This window comes from Lepidochelys olivacea, assembly GCF_965140295.1.
Source record: "Lepidochelys olivacea isolate rLepOli2 genome assembly, chromosome: 6".
NCBI lineage: Eukaryota > Metazoa > Chordata > Testudines > Cheloniidae > Lepidochelys > Lepidochelys olivacea.
In genome coordinates, this window is record NC_140416.1 from 37,865,002 (window position 1) to 37,883,479 (window position 18,478).

General features: G+C 34.8%; 1 protein-coding gene across 3 annotated transcripts in view; it reads right to left on the minus strand.

Moving 5' to 3' along the window:
* The window catches only part of ELP4 (elongator acetyltransferase complex subunit 4), a 258,260-nt gene that overhangs the window by 140,820 nt on the left and 98,962 nt on the right, over positions 1-18,478 (minus strand). For all 3 annotated transcript variants that reach the window (XM_084631195.1, XM_084631194.1, XM_084631196.1), the window contains one exon: positions 1,174-1,282. In XM_084631195.1, the coding sequence (XP_084487321.1) occupies positions 1,174-1,282 (109 nt within the window). The remainder of the gene's footprint in view (positions 1-1,173; positions 1,283-18,478) is intronic.

The window sequence follows — 18,478 nt, forward strand, 5'->3', positions numbered from 1 at the left end:
TTTCTTAAAGACCTCCTTCACTATTAAGATAAGTTCTATTATATTAAATTAACAGAACTGTATTAGAATGCAAAAATGCCAAATAGGGCCTATACAATAGGCAAATTATTTTTGCAGTAGCTTTTGTTCATTTTTTCAGCCACTCTTTTCTAATAATCAAATGTACATTCTTTTCTTTTCTTTCTTTTAAAAAAAGGTTTGCTCTGATTTATGAAACTGCAGCCTGAACACATACAGTAGTATAAAGTGTTCTTCAATACCATTTCTGCTTCATTTTCTGTGCTCTAGCATGGAAAAACATTGCCACATTTTCACATGCTTACAGCAGGCTTCAAATAGGCAGTTCAGTCTTTAGACTAGAGGTTTCCATGGAACTACAGTAGTATCACAATAATAATAGCGGTAATTTATGCGCACACAGATCACCACTCTGGATTAGCTAAAACTGTTTGTTATTCACTACTTAGGCTATGCATATCTTCTAATCTTTCAGAATTTAAATAGTTCTGCTACCCAAACTTTTATAAATTTTTGTTAACTGAACCCAATGATTAAACACTGTTACACATGTTGAAAATAAGTCACCAGAAAGACTGGGTGGAATAATAAGTTTCTGTACAAAAATTAGTTTCATATTTATTTTTACCTTCACTCATTTCCATACTCAATACCTTTGAAGGAAGAACTGCCATAATTAAAAACAGTAAACAGTAAATCATCATCTTCAAACACAAAGTTTTGCATACTGCATCATTTAGTACTTCACTCGCTTAAATATATCATGTTTTTTCACGTTCTCTATTTAAAACTTGGCAGATCAGAAATATTGATTTAATGACAAGTTCAGCTCACTGGTCAGATGATTGCCAAGCCTCCCCTGCATGTGAATTCCCCAAAGCCTGCCTGTTGAGATATACATCTGATTGAGCCATGCCTCAGTAATATGGCTTGACAACATGCAAGGAGTTGCCATGTTTCCTTTGCAGTCTTAATGCACTTTACTGAAAAATTGCCTAACTCAAGATTGGTTAGCAAGGAGTAACATTTAAGAGGTATATTCCAAAATGAAATCAAATGCTACTTTATAGTAGATACTCCAATAGGAGAGTAAGATGCTAAGTGCCCTAGAAGCACTCCATGCAGACTTTTTGCATTGCTAAAGATGGAACTTACCCTGGTAATCCTTGTATAATGGATTGGTTTCTCTCTCAGAGCCGATAAATGATTCAAGACCAACTACCGTATCTGACAAGTTTGTTACACGTTCCATAATTGCTTTATTCTGTAAAACATGGAAACAAAATATACATCCTCTGTGACGAAAAAGATAATTAATGTTCTGAGAGTAGTAAGTCTGTTTTCTAATGACAAACTGAAGTGAAAATAGGTCATCAATACCTAAAAATAACCAGAAACTAAAAAAGCTTCTAGTAACCTGCATCTAAGGGAAAACAATTAAGATGATATGGAGAGAGAGCTGACTCAGAACTAAATTCGATACTTTTTCTAAATCTTCATTTTGATTTATGCATTTATTCATATTTAGAAAGATTTTCAAAGGCATACATAGCATTAGGCAGCTAACTTTCATTGACTTTCAACTACCACTTGTCCCTTTGAAAACCTCATCAACTGAAAAATGTATTAAAACATGATATTGCAGTATTTTCCAAAATGCATTACTTGATTACATGTTTTAGAATAGAAGATAAAGAATATCATTAATAATAAGCAAAATATTTTTCCAATCATTTTTGTTTTTCTTCTGAATCAGAAAGTACACTGCGGAACATATAAATCCAAAAAACAGTAGTACCTATTTCCATTTCTCAATATATTTTCGGTTTAGTAGTGATATTTTGGGCTTAAATCTCCTTTGATATCTGAGAGTGTATCGTCACATGTATCCTAAAATCAGGATGTACTGTTTGCACATTAATGCAATACTGAATTTTACAAGACAGAGAAATATGCATATTGGATACCAGAACGGAAACCTCCATATTAAACTGAAGAACAAAATGTGCTTAAGAGATTCTTTGTAGATACCACTATATGATGAGCAGTAAAATATGATAAAATTATGGTGAAAAGCAGAATGCTTCAACTTAATCAATGTGCTTATCTTAAAGCAGTCCCCAGAGTTTTTATACTCTGTCCTTGATAGCTGTGTACACATGCCATACCCACCTTATTTTCAGAAAGTACCAGGCCCAAATAATTACCCCCAAATACCCATTTCAGGTAGGAGGAATTAGGCCATCATCTGATTCTAAAGCCTTTTCCATATCCTGATTCTCTTTCTTAATCATGTGCCCTTCACTTAGGGAGAAAGGGCTATTGTAAATATCACCATCATGTGAGATTATCAGCTATACAAAGATTTGATATTGTATATCAGAAAATTCCCAAATGCAAACAATGATTTACATCCAATATTTAAACAAAAGTAGATCTAAATATATTGATACAGTCACAGATAAAGCATATTACACGGCAATGTATAGGGGTTTTAATTTAAAAAAATATAAAATATAAAACCCAATATCCCGCAAAATACCATATTTAACAACATAATAGCCTACTACTTGACTATTGAGACACCTGCAAAACACATGGGGAAGGTGAATGTTTCTTCTTAAGGTTGGTAGGAAAGTGTCTGAAAACCATGTTTATTTCACCCCAAAAATAACCTATTCCTGCTCCACTCAGGCCAATCTGTTTGGGGTAGCAGGACTAAACTCACCAATCCCATAATGCCCCTCCCCATGTACCTGTGGATTGCTGACCTTTCAAAGCCACCACTTGTGTAGGGCCAACATAGCCTGTTTTCACATGGAGCCAGATCTCTGTGAAGTCATTTCATGGTGAAGGGTAATTTGCTGTTGTACTGTGTCTTACTGGTTAGAAGGAAATTCTATGCAATCATTTGCACTACGATAAAGAAGTTTGACTGCATGTCTTACTCACACCATTATTACATCACACCCTAATGACACATACTACTACAGAATTACAGCTGAACTTGTGAACATTTTCACACTCCACTACTATCTGGCCAGCAATAATGCTATACATTAACCCTATATTTCAGAGGCCCTTGCTAGTGCTAATCTACAGGACAATTAGAAAAAGAAAAAGCAATTGTAGAAGTGTAGTGACCAGTGAGCTCTGAGCATCCAGACACTGGAAATTCTAGAATTTTGTCTAAACCAGGTTCTTTGGCAGGCTATGAATATTATTTTTATTGTATTACCAAGCTGCCCAAAAACACCACATAGATATTAACAAATACAAACTAAACTAATAGTAAAGGAAGAAATAAACTCGTAATCATACTATACCTAAAAACAAAAAGAAAAGGAGTACTTGTGGCACCTTAGAGACTAACCCATTTATTTGAGCATAAGCTTCCGTGAGCATATGCATCCGATGAAGTGAGCTGTAGCTCACGAAAGCTTATGCTCAAATAAATGGGTTAGTCTGTAAGGTGCCACAAGTACTCCTTTTCTTTTTGTGAATACAGACTAACACGGCTGTTACTCTGATACCTAAAACCAGTTATCAAAGGCCATTATATGCTCATTTTGGTAAACTGTATGTTATAAATGGTGTGGTAAAGCTATTTTAGGTACAGAAGATGCTCAGGCATCAGCAAGACTACCACAACATGCAAAAAAATGGAAATTATAAAAATAACAGCCACTCATTTTGGAACGGTCAGGAGAGCATTTAAGTACATGTTTAAGTCCATGCTTACTTAGGACAGCACTTAAGCATGTTTAACTTTTAGTTGATAGTTAAGTCCGACTGGCTTCAATGGGATTTAAGAAAATGCTTTAAGTTAAGTTCATGCTCAAGTGCCGGCTTGAATAGGTTTGCTTTCCTGGAGTGGAGCTTTTTTGTTCAAGTCAGCTTTGTTTTAAAATATACCAAAGCATTCTTCTGGTTTGGGGGATGAATACATTTTATGCATAGAACTGTCATAACACAAACATGTTTCTTTCTGTGGCATTGTTGACAAAGATCTGTTTATATCACATATTTTCCAGTTTTCAAAGTTCAGCATATTAATGTCCAATCAATGCTTATGTCAGCACACAGATAGTTGTGATGTATGGCATGCTGACATAAAACACACAAATCACATTGCCCCATCTGGGCTTGAAAATTTAACAGAGCTCCAAATCTTCCTTCAACCCTATACAAATCTCCCACCAGCTTCTGGCGGAAACTTGGCAGGTCTGGAGATGAGCCATGGCATGGCTAGGAATGGAGCCAGGACAGAAGAGAATCAGGAAACTAGTTTGCTGGCAACTAGGAGAGGCATTGTTTTAAATTACATAAAACAATCCTGGAAAGTTCTCTGATTTACTAGATGCTTTGCAATTTTTCTAAATTAGTTACTTCAGCCAAAATGTAATTATTATAGCAATAAGGTAGCAATCCTATAGTGAATGGGTATTCCATTCTACTCTAGATTCTAATCATAACTGCAGCCAGAAATTCTCTTCTCGACTGAAATTTGTAATGCTTGGTCTCAAGCCAAATATGTGTGTGTGGGGGGGGGAGAGGGGAGGTGTATTTTGTTTTAAATCTGAAGAAAATCCATTTAGTCATTATTAAATATGAGTGTGAACAAAATATACTGTAACTTATAGGATTTTTTTCTTCTCAGACAATTCCAAAGTTGCTTTGTCATATTCCTTCATTCTTGGCATTTATGTAGTCCTCAGTCACTCTGTATGTTTATTTTTTAAAGAAATATTTTTCAAGAAATTGGGGATGAATTAAAATGATGTATGGACCATAAGCATATATGGAATTCTACTGCCATATAAATATATAGGGCCATATATGTTGAGTTTGCATATGCACATTATTTTCATGGGACTATAGACTTCTGGAATCACCCCCTCACCTACCAAAAAAAAAAAAAAAAGTTCAAGCAATCCTGGTTCATCAGGATTAACTACTTAGAGAAAATCAACTACTTTGACCCACTTTGCTACCCCTAGTTTGCAAATCCTACTAGTTCCCTTCTCATTATGAGCCTCAACCTTCCTTCCAGAAGTCAAACATTTCCCAGGTTCCAAATAGCCATCAGTTCCAGACAGCACAAACCTATGTTTTGCTTTGTACTTTCCCATTTTAAAAGAAATTAAAAAGCAGGAAAACGGAATGCAATACATTATTTTAAATTCTCATTCTTTGTATTGCACTGATTGAACATAGGTGAAAACTAAAAAATTAAGCTTCTTAAAGTAACATCAGCTTTTCTACACTGGATTTATACATAAAGTTATACATTTAAACAGGAACATTAGTAATTCACATTACAGATGTGTCATGAAGCCTACTTAACTGCATTGTGACAACTTTAAATTTACAAAGTTAAAGATATTCAGAAACTTAAATTTTCATTATGATCTTTGTATGAAGATAATTTTTGACATTGAATTCTATGCTCCATTTGAAATTAAGGACTGGAATACTATGTCTCTTTCCAAACAAAGGTTAGAAGTGTCCTTTGGTGAGAGGGACTTCATTTGGTGGTCACCCCGCTGAAAGACATTGCAGTTACCCCAACATTAAGTTTCTTTAAATCATGATATAGGGTGTATATATTGAATCAAAATCAAATTAAAAAAAGTTTAAAAAGTGTTTCATTATCTACGTAGGTTAATTAAAGAAACCACAGAATAATTAGAAATGGATGTACAAAACTATTTAAAACAATGAATTAACATACAGTTCATATGCAGCATAGCCCTGGATAAGAGTACGAAACTTTCAGTCATTCAACATTTACATTTTAGCTGCTTTTGTCCATGGTATTTAGTTGGTAGATTTCAGCATAACAAGCAAAGGAATACTAGTTATTATCCCCACAGATTGGGGATACTCCCATAAAAGTTTGTAGCTGAACAGGCATTATTTGATAATGGACGTGTAAGCGATTGTAGGTCTCCATAGTAGTTAAATCTGTAGTTGTATGGATTTCTGCCATCACCAATAGGTGATTCTTTAAAATCCTGACCCTTTACAGAAAAGGATATGAAACGTACAGAAATAAATCAGAAGGAGCTAGGTTAGGCAAAAATAATTAATTAGTGTTTGACTTTTGAACTAAAAGCAGATTTAGATGTACTTTCCCTAAGCCTTTAGCACAGCATCCAAAGTAGACTATGACTATTACAATCATGTGTTTATTTCTCACGCATTACCTTCTCTGTCATGGAGTTGAATTAACTAGTGATACTATAGCAGTTGTAACCTAAGTTAGGGCAGTAAGAAAAACAAGCTCGGTGTAATCCTTAGAATAAATAAATCTTGACATTTTCTGAAAGGTTATGTGTGCAATAATATGGTAATACCTGCACAATATATCAGCACTTACCACTTGTCATTACGCTTAATCCCCAAAGTACAGCTGAATCGAAAGGATAAATTATTAATACTTAAACAACTAAATTATTTATCTCCATTTGTTATTAATTACCGCTACTAAAAATCATAAAATTACCCATATAATTTAGATCATCAATAAAAATTAAAGAATGCTTTTAAAAGTTTCCCCTCCCTAAACTATCACTTGGCTATTTTCCAATAGAAAAAACAAGGCTATTTTTCAATTAGAGATTAGATTTTGGTACTAATTTTATAACGATACAATACTTGTTTTACCATTTATAAATCCATGAAATAAGAGAAATTTTTAAAGTGGTCTATTTTAAATAAGTATATTAACTATCATTAAAAATTGTAGCAAGTACAAATGCTGCATTTATTTTGTTTTAAAGCTGAATTTGCATTTCTTGCAGTGCTTGGAGATCCAAAATTCCTACTAACTTTTTTCTGCATTTTTGATGCAGAAAGAATTTGTGATCAGGCCACTGATATGTAAAAATCTATTTATCAAATGGATTAAGCACCTCTACAACAGCTGGTAAATGGCAGAAGCCCTGAAAAATATATTCCAGGGGATTTCCACAAATCTGTGTGGCCTTCTGAAATGAACATACAAGATTAAGGCCCTAACTCAGCAATTTGATGCAGACCGCCATCTCGTGAAGAGCCCTACACTGCCTTCACTAGGATTATGACCAGGTGTAGGGGACTACTGACATAGATCTGATGGCAAAGGCCTTACTTATTGTTCATATGTTCCCTAATTTTTGTTTGCACTCATGTCAAGTTTATACTGGTTTACAATCATACTATGAATAGTTTTCAAATAATTTCATGTGCCCAACAGAAGAAAAGAAAAGCAAGAATACTTATAGTAAAAACTCACACATCTAAACACATTAGATATCTTCATCAAAAATGGTAAGGGAATGTGGAAGGTATCATTTGACCAAAGCATAAGAGTAGTATTAATTATGAATTTTGTTTTTGTGTTATTCTGTTAGAGCTTCTTTTAATAATGATGTTATTAATTTTAATACCTTACGTGTATATATCATCTTTCATCTGTAGAGCAATGTGCTTTACAAAAAAAAATTAATTAACTGTGACAACACCCACGTGAGGTAGACAAGGAAATATATTTTCACATACCACTGAAATGCAGCCACGTCTGTGACAGGACACAGAATTGAATTCAGTAGTGCACATTAACACTAACAGTGCACATTAGCAGTAAGGGGTTAATACCATAATTGAAAATACTGGATATGTCCGAAGTAAAAATTTAGCTAGGAGATCAGAATTAAAACACCCAACTCCTACTGAATGTGTCATGGGATGAATATGAGTTGTCAGGGCCTATTTATATTGTTATATATATTGTTATAACCTGCACCATCATAGACTCTGAAAACTCTACAACATTAAAAATATTTTAGTTATCTTTTAGAAGGAAGACCTCCACAACTTCCTTATAGTGAGTAGATCTGGTGATTAATTTCCAGCAGAAGTGTGTCAGGCATGTCTGACTAAGTTATTTTGGGAAACATCATAGAATCATAGAATCATAGAATATCAGGGTTGGAAGGGACCCCAGAAGGTCATCTAGTCCAACCCCCTGCTCAAAGCAGGACCAATTCCCAGTTAAATCATCCCAGCCAGGGCTTTGTCAAGCCTGACCTTAAAAACCTCTAAGGAAGGAGATTCTACCACCTCCCTAGGTAACGCATTCCAGTGTTTCACCACCCTCTTAGTGAAAAAGTTTTTCCTAATATCCAATCTAAACCTCCCCCACTTGCAACATCCACGTTAGCAGTTGAGTTTTACAACTTGCTTTAAAAGGTGGTGAAATTTAGGGCCTAGCCTTATCTCTAGTGGGAGTTCCATAATCATAGAACTTGCACCAAAACCTTCAAACCTTGTCTATATTCCAGAGTTCCACCTCAGCACAAGCAGATGTGGCAAGGAGAGGAGCTAAAAAAAAGCAATCACTGAGCTATCAGGACCTTATCCACTTAAGATCCTAACACAGCCTCAACTATAAAATATAAAGACCTTGAAACAGAAACAGAATTGAATTGGCATCTGTCTCAGAGTGTGGAGCACACATAGTGTAGGGGGAACAGATGTGTTCCTGTTCCTGAATCTTGCTCATTTGGTAAGCTTCTGCATACTGTGCCAACTGCAACTTCCAAGGTCTTTTAGGGTCAGCCCTACATATAGTACAGTAGTCCACTCTGGAAATGACAATGGCATGTATCACTTTCAGTAAGCTTGCATTTCAGGAAAAATGATCAATCAAAAGTCCAGCTGAAGATAATAGAGGCATTTATAGCTTCTGCTGCTCTCTGGGCATTCAGAAGTAATGAATAGTCTAGTAGTTTCCCTTCATCCAATCATCACACAATGAAAGGAACTACAGAAGAAGTCCAGACCTGCAAGACGTGTAGAACCAGGGGACATCTATATATTGATGGCACTTGAGTTTGTAGAGCATGAGTCTCTCACCCAGTAGTCTTACATAGATTTTGAGTAAGAAAGGCAACAAAAATTCAGGATATCACTTCACGATTCTGCAGCGGAGAACACTTGGGGAAGAGGAAGAGCTAACCATCACTATCCCTTAAAACCAGTGTGAACTATATAGGTGGAAGTCACTGTTAGAGTTTTACCATCACCGCCTTCTCAATAATCCTATGCAGGAAAGAGAAGTTTAAGAATAGATGACAATTTCTGGGATCGTTCTTGAACCTATTTAAGAGTTACAAGTACATTGCCCTCTGTCAAGGGATCATTAACTAGCTTTGATATTATCAGTAACAGATCCAGACATCCTTCAAAGATTTTCACCAATCAGGAGAGACAGGAATTCATTTGGTATGTAATGGCATTGATGTCACCCAATAGCTTTATAATTTCCTGAGGGACTGATCCAAACTTGGTTTGAGAAGGTAGTATTAGTATGCTTTCTCCCTTACACTCTGGTTCTACTTCAGCAGGACTAATGAGACTAAACCAGCAGTAGCTGATCTCTTCAATGTCAAGATGAAAGCTCTGAACGACGGGAAACCCCTACTCTGGTACTGGGCATAGAGAATCCTTGTTAGTTAGCCAGTTCACTATTCAAAACAGTTCCACTGATCACAACTTCACAGCTGCTATGAAAGGCGAGTGACTTTCTTGTTTGCCTTACATACATGGCATAGAAACATATACACACTTTGAGCTCAAACTGACTGGTTTCAGCTTTGGTTTTCTTTTTCCTTCTTATTTCATGTGCCAAAAGCTATTGGTGAAATACAGGGATCTATCTGTACAGTACATTCGTATGATAGGGCGCTCAACAAGACAAATAAACTTACTATTGCAGCATATAAAATCTATTTACATAAGACTTTTCATCCGTTGATCTTAAAGTGCTTTACAAAGGCAGGTTAGCACCAGAAGCCTAATTGTAAGATAAGTAAACAAGTAGAAAGAAGTCAAGTGACTTGTCAAAGCCATGGAGCCAGTCAATGGGAGTGCTGGGAACAGAACTTGGGTTTCTTGATTCTATGTCTGGTGCCCTATGTGCTAGATCACGCAACTTCCTATTAAGTACAATGCACAGAACTCATTAGTTCTCTTCAGAGAGAGAACAAATTTTTGCCCCCATTTATAAACTATGGCTCTGAACATGCAATAAGCTCTGCGTGAGCAGCCCCCTGCACCTGCATGGAGTGCTGATAAAGCCGATGACTGCATAACTTCAGTAGATTTCCTATTACACAGTTTTAGTATGTTAATAATATGCTATCTTCTAAACTCTGTCTCTACACTGAATATATTTCACATACAGTAAATTTAAGTAGTGCAATTGTTCATCTATACTATAGAAAGGCATTTGATGGAAACGACTGTATGTTATTTATATTTTGCTAATTGTCTGGAAAATGTAATATTGACACTGTGACTTTGAACAGTTTTTTTAAAAACAAGAATCCTATGCTACAAGTTGTTCATAGCAAGCTATAAAATATGCATGCGAAATTTTAACTCAGCTCATCTAACAACCACATTTTGAATCTGTTTTTTCATTCTATATTTGAAAATCATAACAAAATTGCTGAACAGCATGTATTTCAAACTGCGTGACTTAAGGAAATCTTTAATATTCTCATTGGGAATTGTTCATTATAGAAACAGGATTAAAAGGATGATGACCCAAAAAAATGCATCTTTTGTTCTCATTTTGACTGAAAAAATTCACTGTGGTATGTTTACCAATTTAGAAACGGCTGGATTTTCTGCAACATCAGATCCTTAAATGATCCTTAAATGGAATGTATGTAATTCACAGATAGTCAAAGCACAGTTCTTGCCTACATAAATAATTACTAATACATAAATCTCAAACAGAGCATGGAGCTCTTTTTGTAATCAAGTGGCAGGTTAAAAATAATAAAGTTTAAAATAATTTTACACTAATCCCTTATTGAGTATAAAATTATAGGCTGTCATCAGGAGCAGGCTGGCAAAACTAGGTCCAGATGGGAGACTGCTGGGAAAAAAGCTGAGGTAGGTGGGAAAATGATTGGAAGCTGATGAAGACATGACTGCTCCCTCTGCTGGCAAGGCCCTCACCTGCTTTAATTTTTAACTAATGACTAGCGTTTCTTTAATTATTTAGGATATAGCCAATAAATAATGCACAATGTTCCTTCCTCAGTCTGTTGCTGTGCGTTTGCACATTTTTGAACTCATGGTGCCCTATTTTACTAGAATAATTTGTTATAACATAAGGTTATCACATGGTTATCAAGATACCATTACTGATATTATATTTTAACTGCACTCAGCACAGAAGATGATAATATTCTATTTACCTTTATAAAAATACTGATTCTGTTTTTTAAAAAGCAATGTGTATTTCATGTTTAATTTGCACACTTCATAATACTATGATTGTGTATCTGTATTCTGTACTTGCTCATCATTATACAGTAATGAGATAACATAAAAAGAAACAGTCTACCATACAGACATACAGAATTGCATATGTCACACCAAAACAGCATAGTTCTAGCACTAATATATCTGATAATTTAATATCAGAGCTCATGTGCATTATACATCATTGAACAGGAAGTTTTTAGAGCTTTTTACACTAAAACTTCCTAAAATATACATAAAATGTATTCTTTACTTGATTTGCAATGTATTTTAATAGTTGCAGTAAGAACATTTTATTAAAAATCTGTTCCAGAAATCTGGCCTACAATCAGAATCTCCCAGAACAGGAGGGATCAGCTTTTTCGCCCACTGTTCTCATCTGAATCCTGGCTGAAAAGCTACTCCAGCTCCCAGGTTTCCAGAAGGCTCCATCCCAGGAATCCTCGCCTGCCATTTGGTTTGCTGATTTTAATCTCACAGGACTGTCTTACAGTGGTTCCACTATGCTGAACTGGCACTTGCTTCTAGAAGTGAGTTATTATTAAACTTGTAGGTCAATTGTGGCACTAACAACTCTTTGGAAGCTTTCAGCCACAGTGTACAATTTGCTGGTCTAATTAAATATTAATTCTAAGTGTTACATTTTGTGGCTAAGAGCTTTTATTTTCCATCATCAGTCTGGAAGAGAAAGAGGTTACAAGGCTAATTTAATCTTTTTTCCCCTAGCATTAAAGCTTAACTACATAGGGCACAAAAACATCATTAAAGATGTAGCATTTCTTTATATTACAATTATCATGTAATTAATAGAGCAGGTCTAAAACAGAAAGATGTAAATTGAGAGCTGATCTAGAAACTTCAGCTTTTAAAACAACATCAACAGTTCATATATAAAATGTCACTGTAACAAACTATTGCACATTTTAGAATGCCATTCTTCACAGAAAATACATGTACAACAATTTAAATAGAAAGTAGGCTAACACAAATTGTTGTCATTTATACTGACAGACAACACACAAAAAAGATTTAAAACAACATTTGCCTGGCCTTATTACAAAAGCCTATCATACTATTTATGTAAAAAGCTAACATCACTTTAGAAAAATATAAACAGGACCTAACAAAATTATTTGCTAAAAGCAGATAATACATCCTGAATTTTTTTAAGTTTCCTTTCCTCGTTTTTGTTATCACTGTCCAAATGGGCTCAAAAATAAGCCCCCTCCCTTCTGCTTCATGACAGTTGTGTCCACGCCTGGACACTGGGCATTATATTAACTACTTAGTCCAGCAGCCAAAAGATTCCATATGCTGGAACAGATGACTATCTCCATACTGTGATGGGACATTTAACTATTTAGATCTATGCTGCATTTGAAAACTTTAGGCCTAAATTTTGTTTCAATTTTTTTTAAAAGCTGTCCAATCTTTAAAATTATTTTCAGAGTAGATGGATACATAAAGTGAAATGTTACTATGCTGCATTTAATCATTTGTTTTAGTTTTATGATTTGTTTATAGTTTTATTTTAGAAAACCAAACCGTACCCACTTTTCTATATACAAAGGTGCATACACACATTGCATACAGAAGATGGCCATAATTGTGATGGTGAGGAGTGCCATTTTGCCATAAATAGGTACACATATACTTTGCCTATTCTGCCATAAATAGGTACACATATACTTCTGAAGGGAAAAAAGTCTGAAACAAGACATAAGCAATATAATATAATGTATATGCACACGTCTATTTCCATATGTTGCGTGACAGTCTTTGGTTATAGTATATATGAGCCACTTAAGCCGCAATAAATATATAGTTATGAAGAAAGCAAAAATAAGTCAAGTATATATGGTATCTATGATCCAAATAGCCAGAAGAGGATCCCTATAAAATGGCTACCAGATGGAAAAAACAGTATATACTTTGGTAGCCACTTTATACTGATTGTATGAAAGTACAAAATGCTACAATTTCTTCTGTAACTTAACAAGTGAATGTAACAAACACATATTATTTGAAAACAAAACTATTTACAGCAACATGATTTAATTTTAAATTATATATTTTCTTCAAGCCTCTATTTGACCTTAATTTTTAATAAGCTTTTATATGTGTAGAAAAAAAATAGTATCCAGAAGAATATCTGTGTACCTGAAAATGGTTTAGAACAAGGATGATTATCAACCTAGCATATCTGCATCATAAATCCATGATACTATACACTTCTTTGTATGGTTGTTACTTTAGAATATTTTCTACATGTGATTGTGTATTCAATATTAAATCAACACAATAAAATGTAACAAACTTACAACTCTCATACTTTCCATTTTTAAGATTGTTAAAAGGTTGTTAAGCTGAGGTATAAAAGTTGTATGACTGATGGTTGTGGCACAAATTTCTACATAATGGGCACATCTTCATGTTATTCAACATTTTATACTTGTGAACTCACAAAATATGTTAGTTCTGCAGCATGGAATCATTCTTAGATCTTGTTTTAAGAATAAAGATTTCACACAGACAGTCTCAAGCTGTAGGAGTTCACATCTCATAATCTTATATTATTATTAGTAGTAGCAGGTTCTAAAGCACTCTCTTGCTTGATTTATAGAGTTTAGCTGCTAAAATACTCAGCATGGACACAAAAGCCTATGGATGTGAAAAGGTTTGTTTCTGATTTTTTTCTACACTGAAACATACTGTAACATGTATTCACTTCAGTGAATTCAAAGCACCAGCACATTAATATTGTAGGAGATTAATTTTTAAACGTATCAGATGAAATAAAGAAAATACCACACTAAACAGAACCTCATTAGACTCTCTCAAGAGGAGTACTATAACAAGGCTTATTCATACTTTTCATTAGTCAATTAATTTCCCCTGGTACATGCTGACTAATACGGTTGGTGGCAGTTCTTTCCAATGAGGTGGCTTCATATTTAAAAGAAGGGACATCTGTAATGAAAGAACTGAGATTCTTTCAAGGAACAAATTGATATCATCATAATTTATCTGATCATCACATATTCAAAAGTTTGCTTGTGCACTTGACTGACATGGAACTTGCCACAAATGTATAAAAAGCTGCTGTAACTAATATTTTGGGGAAAAACTTGACACTGGATTTGCAGCAAAGTATGACAAGGTAACTAATTACATAATTTCTAGTAATTTTTGAAAAAAAATAACGGGCAGACTTTTTAGTTTCTATCTATCTACTTTACCCTTAGGGCTTCCAACAGTGCCCATCACTGTAGCATTAGAGTCCTTTGTATTATCTGCTACTGCATAAATACTTTTGCTATGATTGTACTCTACAATGAGCAAATTATCAAAATACAACATAATAAAATACCTCACTCATTTTTATGTAATTTCTCAAATTTGGAAAGCTTGAAGAACAGTCCACTTGATCATCAGTTATTTTAAAAATTGACATTCTCCCTTCTTAAATGTGCAACTGCATTTCACAGGCACAGTGCATTTTCAAGCAGCGATGGAAAAACTTGAAAAGTAACCGTCCATAACTATATAAATCATAATTCATAAGAATATCAATATTTATTACCTGACAGACTGTTTCAGATAAGAGTGCTTTCAATCACTACAAAATATCAATCAAGTAAAACTTGTCACACATCATGCATTCAAATAAACTGGGTACATTTTTAGTGTCATTTCTGAAATTCCTCTGCCAACATAATGTACTCCTACATTATTCAGTCAAGAAATATGAAGTGAGAAATGTCTTTTTTTGTCAAGCACACAGTTTTCCACTAGAAATCTCTGCAACTGTAAACACTATTACAGATGACTATGTTCTATGGTGGATTATAATTTTACCAAATAATTCTGAAAAAAAAATCTTCAAAAATTCTGATTCCTTGAAAATAATGTTGCACATGTCAGAAAAAGTTTGGAACTTTTAAGTGACTCTGCCATCAACAGGCAGTCTTTGGGTTACTTAGGAGTAGAGAAGACTGAGAAACTTCAGAAGGACCTATCAAACCTAGGTGAATGAAAATCATATAACGGCACATGAAATTCAAAGTTGATAAATACAAGGTAATGAATACTTGAAGGAGTAGCCTGAACTACTCATATATATCGCTGGGTTCTAAATCACTGAGGAAAAAACTGCGTATTATTGTGGATAGTTCAATGAAAATCACTGTTCACTGTCCAGTGGTGGTTAAAAGAGCCAAAAACATTGTTAGAACGTCTAAACAACTGGTTAATAATGGTAGCTATATAAATCAAAAGGCATGAAGAGTGACTTAAGAAGACTGGGACTGTTTAAGAAGTAGATTAATAGGAGGTAACATGAGGGAGACATACAAAATAATGGATAACATACAGAGAAAGTAAATTGAATGGTCCTATTCACTGGCTCACAATTCAAGAACAAGGGGATATTCAATTAAATGGAAAGGCAACAAATTTAAATACTGAACAAATACACTAAACATAATTCACTTGTAGAACTCATTGCCAGAGTATATCATTGACGCCAAGCACTTAGAAGGATTAAAAAAATAACTAAACATTTATAAGAATAAGAACTTCCATAGTAACATTAGGTAGAATTATTTTTAAAATATAAGCAACAGAAACCTCATGCTTTAAGGTATAAACTAACCACCAACTGGTGGGATTGTGAAGAAACTTTCCTCACTGAAATGTTATTCAATAAGTTGTCAACTATAGGTTTTTTTGCACCTTTGTTTGGAGCCCTGGTACAGGCCATTGTCTGAGACAGGATAGTTAGAACAGACAGACCATTAATGTGATCTGCTTTAATATTCCTATATTTCTAAGAAGAAACTTGTTAAAATTTAAAACCGATCAATGGGGGGTTATTTTCGTTATGGTCACAGCATGGAAACAGAAATAAGATTCTATTGTAGCTTGAAACTTATTTATCATTTAAAATGTACCCCCATGTAAATTACATATATAAATGCAATTTCCCTTTCAGAATCAGCTATCAAACTATTTCGCAGACAAAAGATAATTTAGTCAAAATCTGATAGAAATGGAATAGCAGTAAAGTGAATAATTCTGTAGCGTTTAACACACTTTATGAAAAACGTGCATTATATAGCATTTTGACTTTTAGATTTGACCAAAAAAAACATAAGCTAAATATAATGATATATTCTTGGTAATATCAAATTTAACAGGTGTATAGAAATACACTTGAAGTACATGTTTTCATTTTTTTTTAAAAAAAAAACCAAACACCGTACTTTACTTTTTTAATCCACTAAGAAACACCAGCAATGGCATTGCGAGTAGTCGAGTTGTGAGACTGTGAACAGCTGCTGTTATTATAACTAAAGGTCTGCCTACTGCTTGAGCCTGAGAGACCACATGTTCAGCTGTCCTCTCATCTTGCCATCCTCACCAATTAACTATTAACATGGAGGGCTGTACACATGCTCTCGGGGGCTCTTTAACAGGCTTCTTGGAGAGTGGAACAACTACACAGCAGGGCTCTGGGAACTGAGTAATGTGGGATATAGGGAACCTTTAGCAGCTTTGCTCCTCCTAATGACAGTTCACTCTAGTGCTTAAAAGAGGATGCATTAAGTTTAATCATTTTCACAACTGTTCAATGCAATCTATGGGAGCAGATACTGCAAAAAGACTAAAGTTTCTGGGGGTTTTTCCAGAATACTTGAGCTTTTATTGTGGAGTAGACATGTTAAATTGGACAGCAAAGTTACAGCATACTAATGTATATGAGATTTTATTTCAATCTTAACTACATAATTAAATTAGGCAGGTGCATTTTACGGATTATGGAATTGCACAACAGAACTCATCACTAGTCCTAACAAGTAAATTTATCTGAAGTGCACACACAACATATTAGATCCAAACTTTTTAGTTGCCCTTCGCAATGTTAGTTTGAAAAGTCACATTTTAACATCAGTTCTGAATCAACCTCACTATTTTTTCTTTACAATTTCCTTAACTATGTGTTGCTTGCCTACAATGAAATTAAACATAGGAAGTAAGCCAAAACTGTGAGAACAGCTAATCATCAATGTACAAGCCTGAAAGAATGTTAAGAACTAAAAATTGAAAGCTGATTGGCTGCTTTACTGACATAATCTGCTAGAAAGGACAAGTACAACAGAAAGTAAATATACTAGAGCAAAATTCTGTCCTTGCATGGGTGTAAATCAAGGCAGATTTTACTCCATTGTATGTAAACATGAAGAGAAAATAATAAATGCCTCAATTCCTGATCCTGCAAGTACATAGGTCTGGGAGTGTTCAGCACAACACACTTCACTGACCAGTGCTGGTATCTCTTTCAAATTTAGAAAAAACAGTGTTTTGTCCCAGTTTTGGTACATTTTTGAAGACTCTGTTAAACTGAAGGAGCCACTAGTTAACCTGAGCTGCCTAAACTGAGTGTGCTGACTGAGGGAATGTGCCTTAGGATCAGCTCCCTCCACCTTACCCAGCATATGTTGCCCCGTTGCCCTCCCCTACCCCCCAGGCATATAGTGGCCAGATTAATTGAAAGACATGAAATCCTATGGCATATGACAGCAATCTCAACTTCCCAGATATGTTTTGGGGGGGAAAAGGAGGAGATCCTGTTTTTTATAAATGTTCAGAGACATTTCTTGTCACCTCATGCTGCTCAAAGACTCCCAGGCACACTTTTCTGATTCCCCCAACAAAACTCTCCTAAGTAAACTCTTCCCTCACACACCTAGCTTCACAGTATACAGACATATTTCATGCAATTAAGATTTAACAATTCATCCCCTGCCCTGAACCCAAGTACCAACTTTCTGGCCCAATTTACAGTATATATCTCAATTCTGCCAGTTCTCTTCTTCACTTTCCAGGTCAGGTCCTCTAGTCTAATCCATGTCCCACTCATTCACCAGCATTTCACTGTTCTTTCTATGCACCTCATCACTGTCTCACACTCACATCAGATTCCAAATTTCTCTATGCATTCTCTTTTTCCTAATATGGTCTGCTATAAAACACTAACATTTGCACCATAAGGCCCTCATTATCTTCTGCCACTCCTCCTCGCTGTTTTCAACTCCTACATTTCTTCACCTCATTTACTCATTAGTAGGAAGAT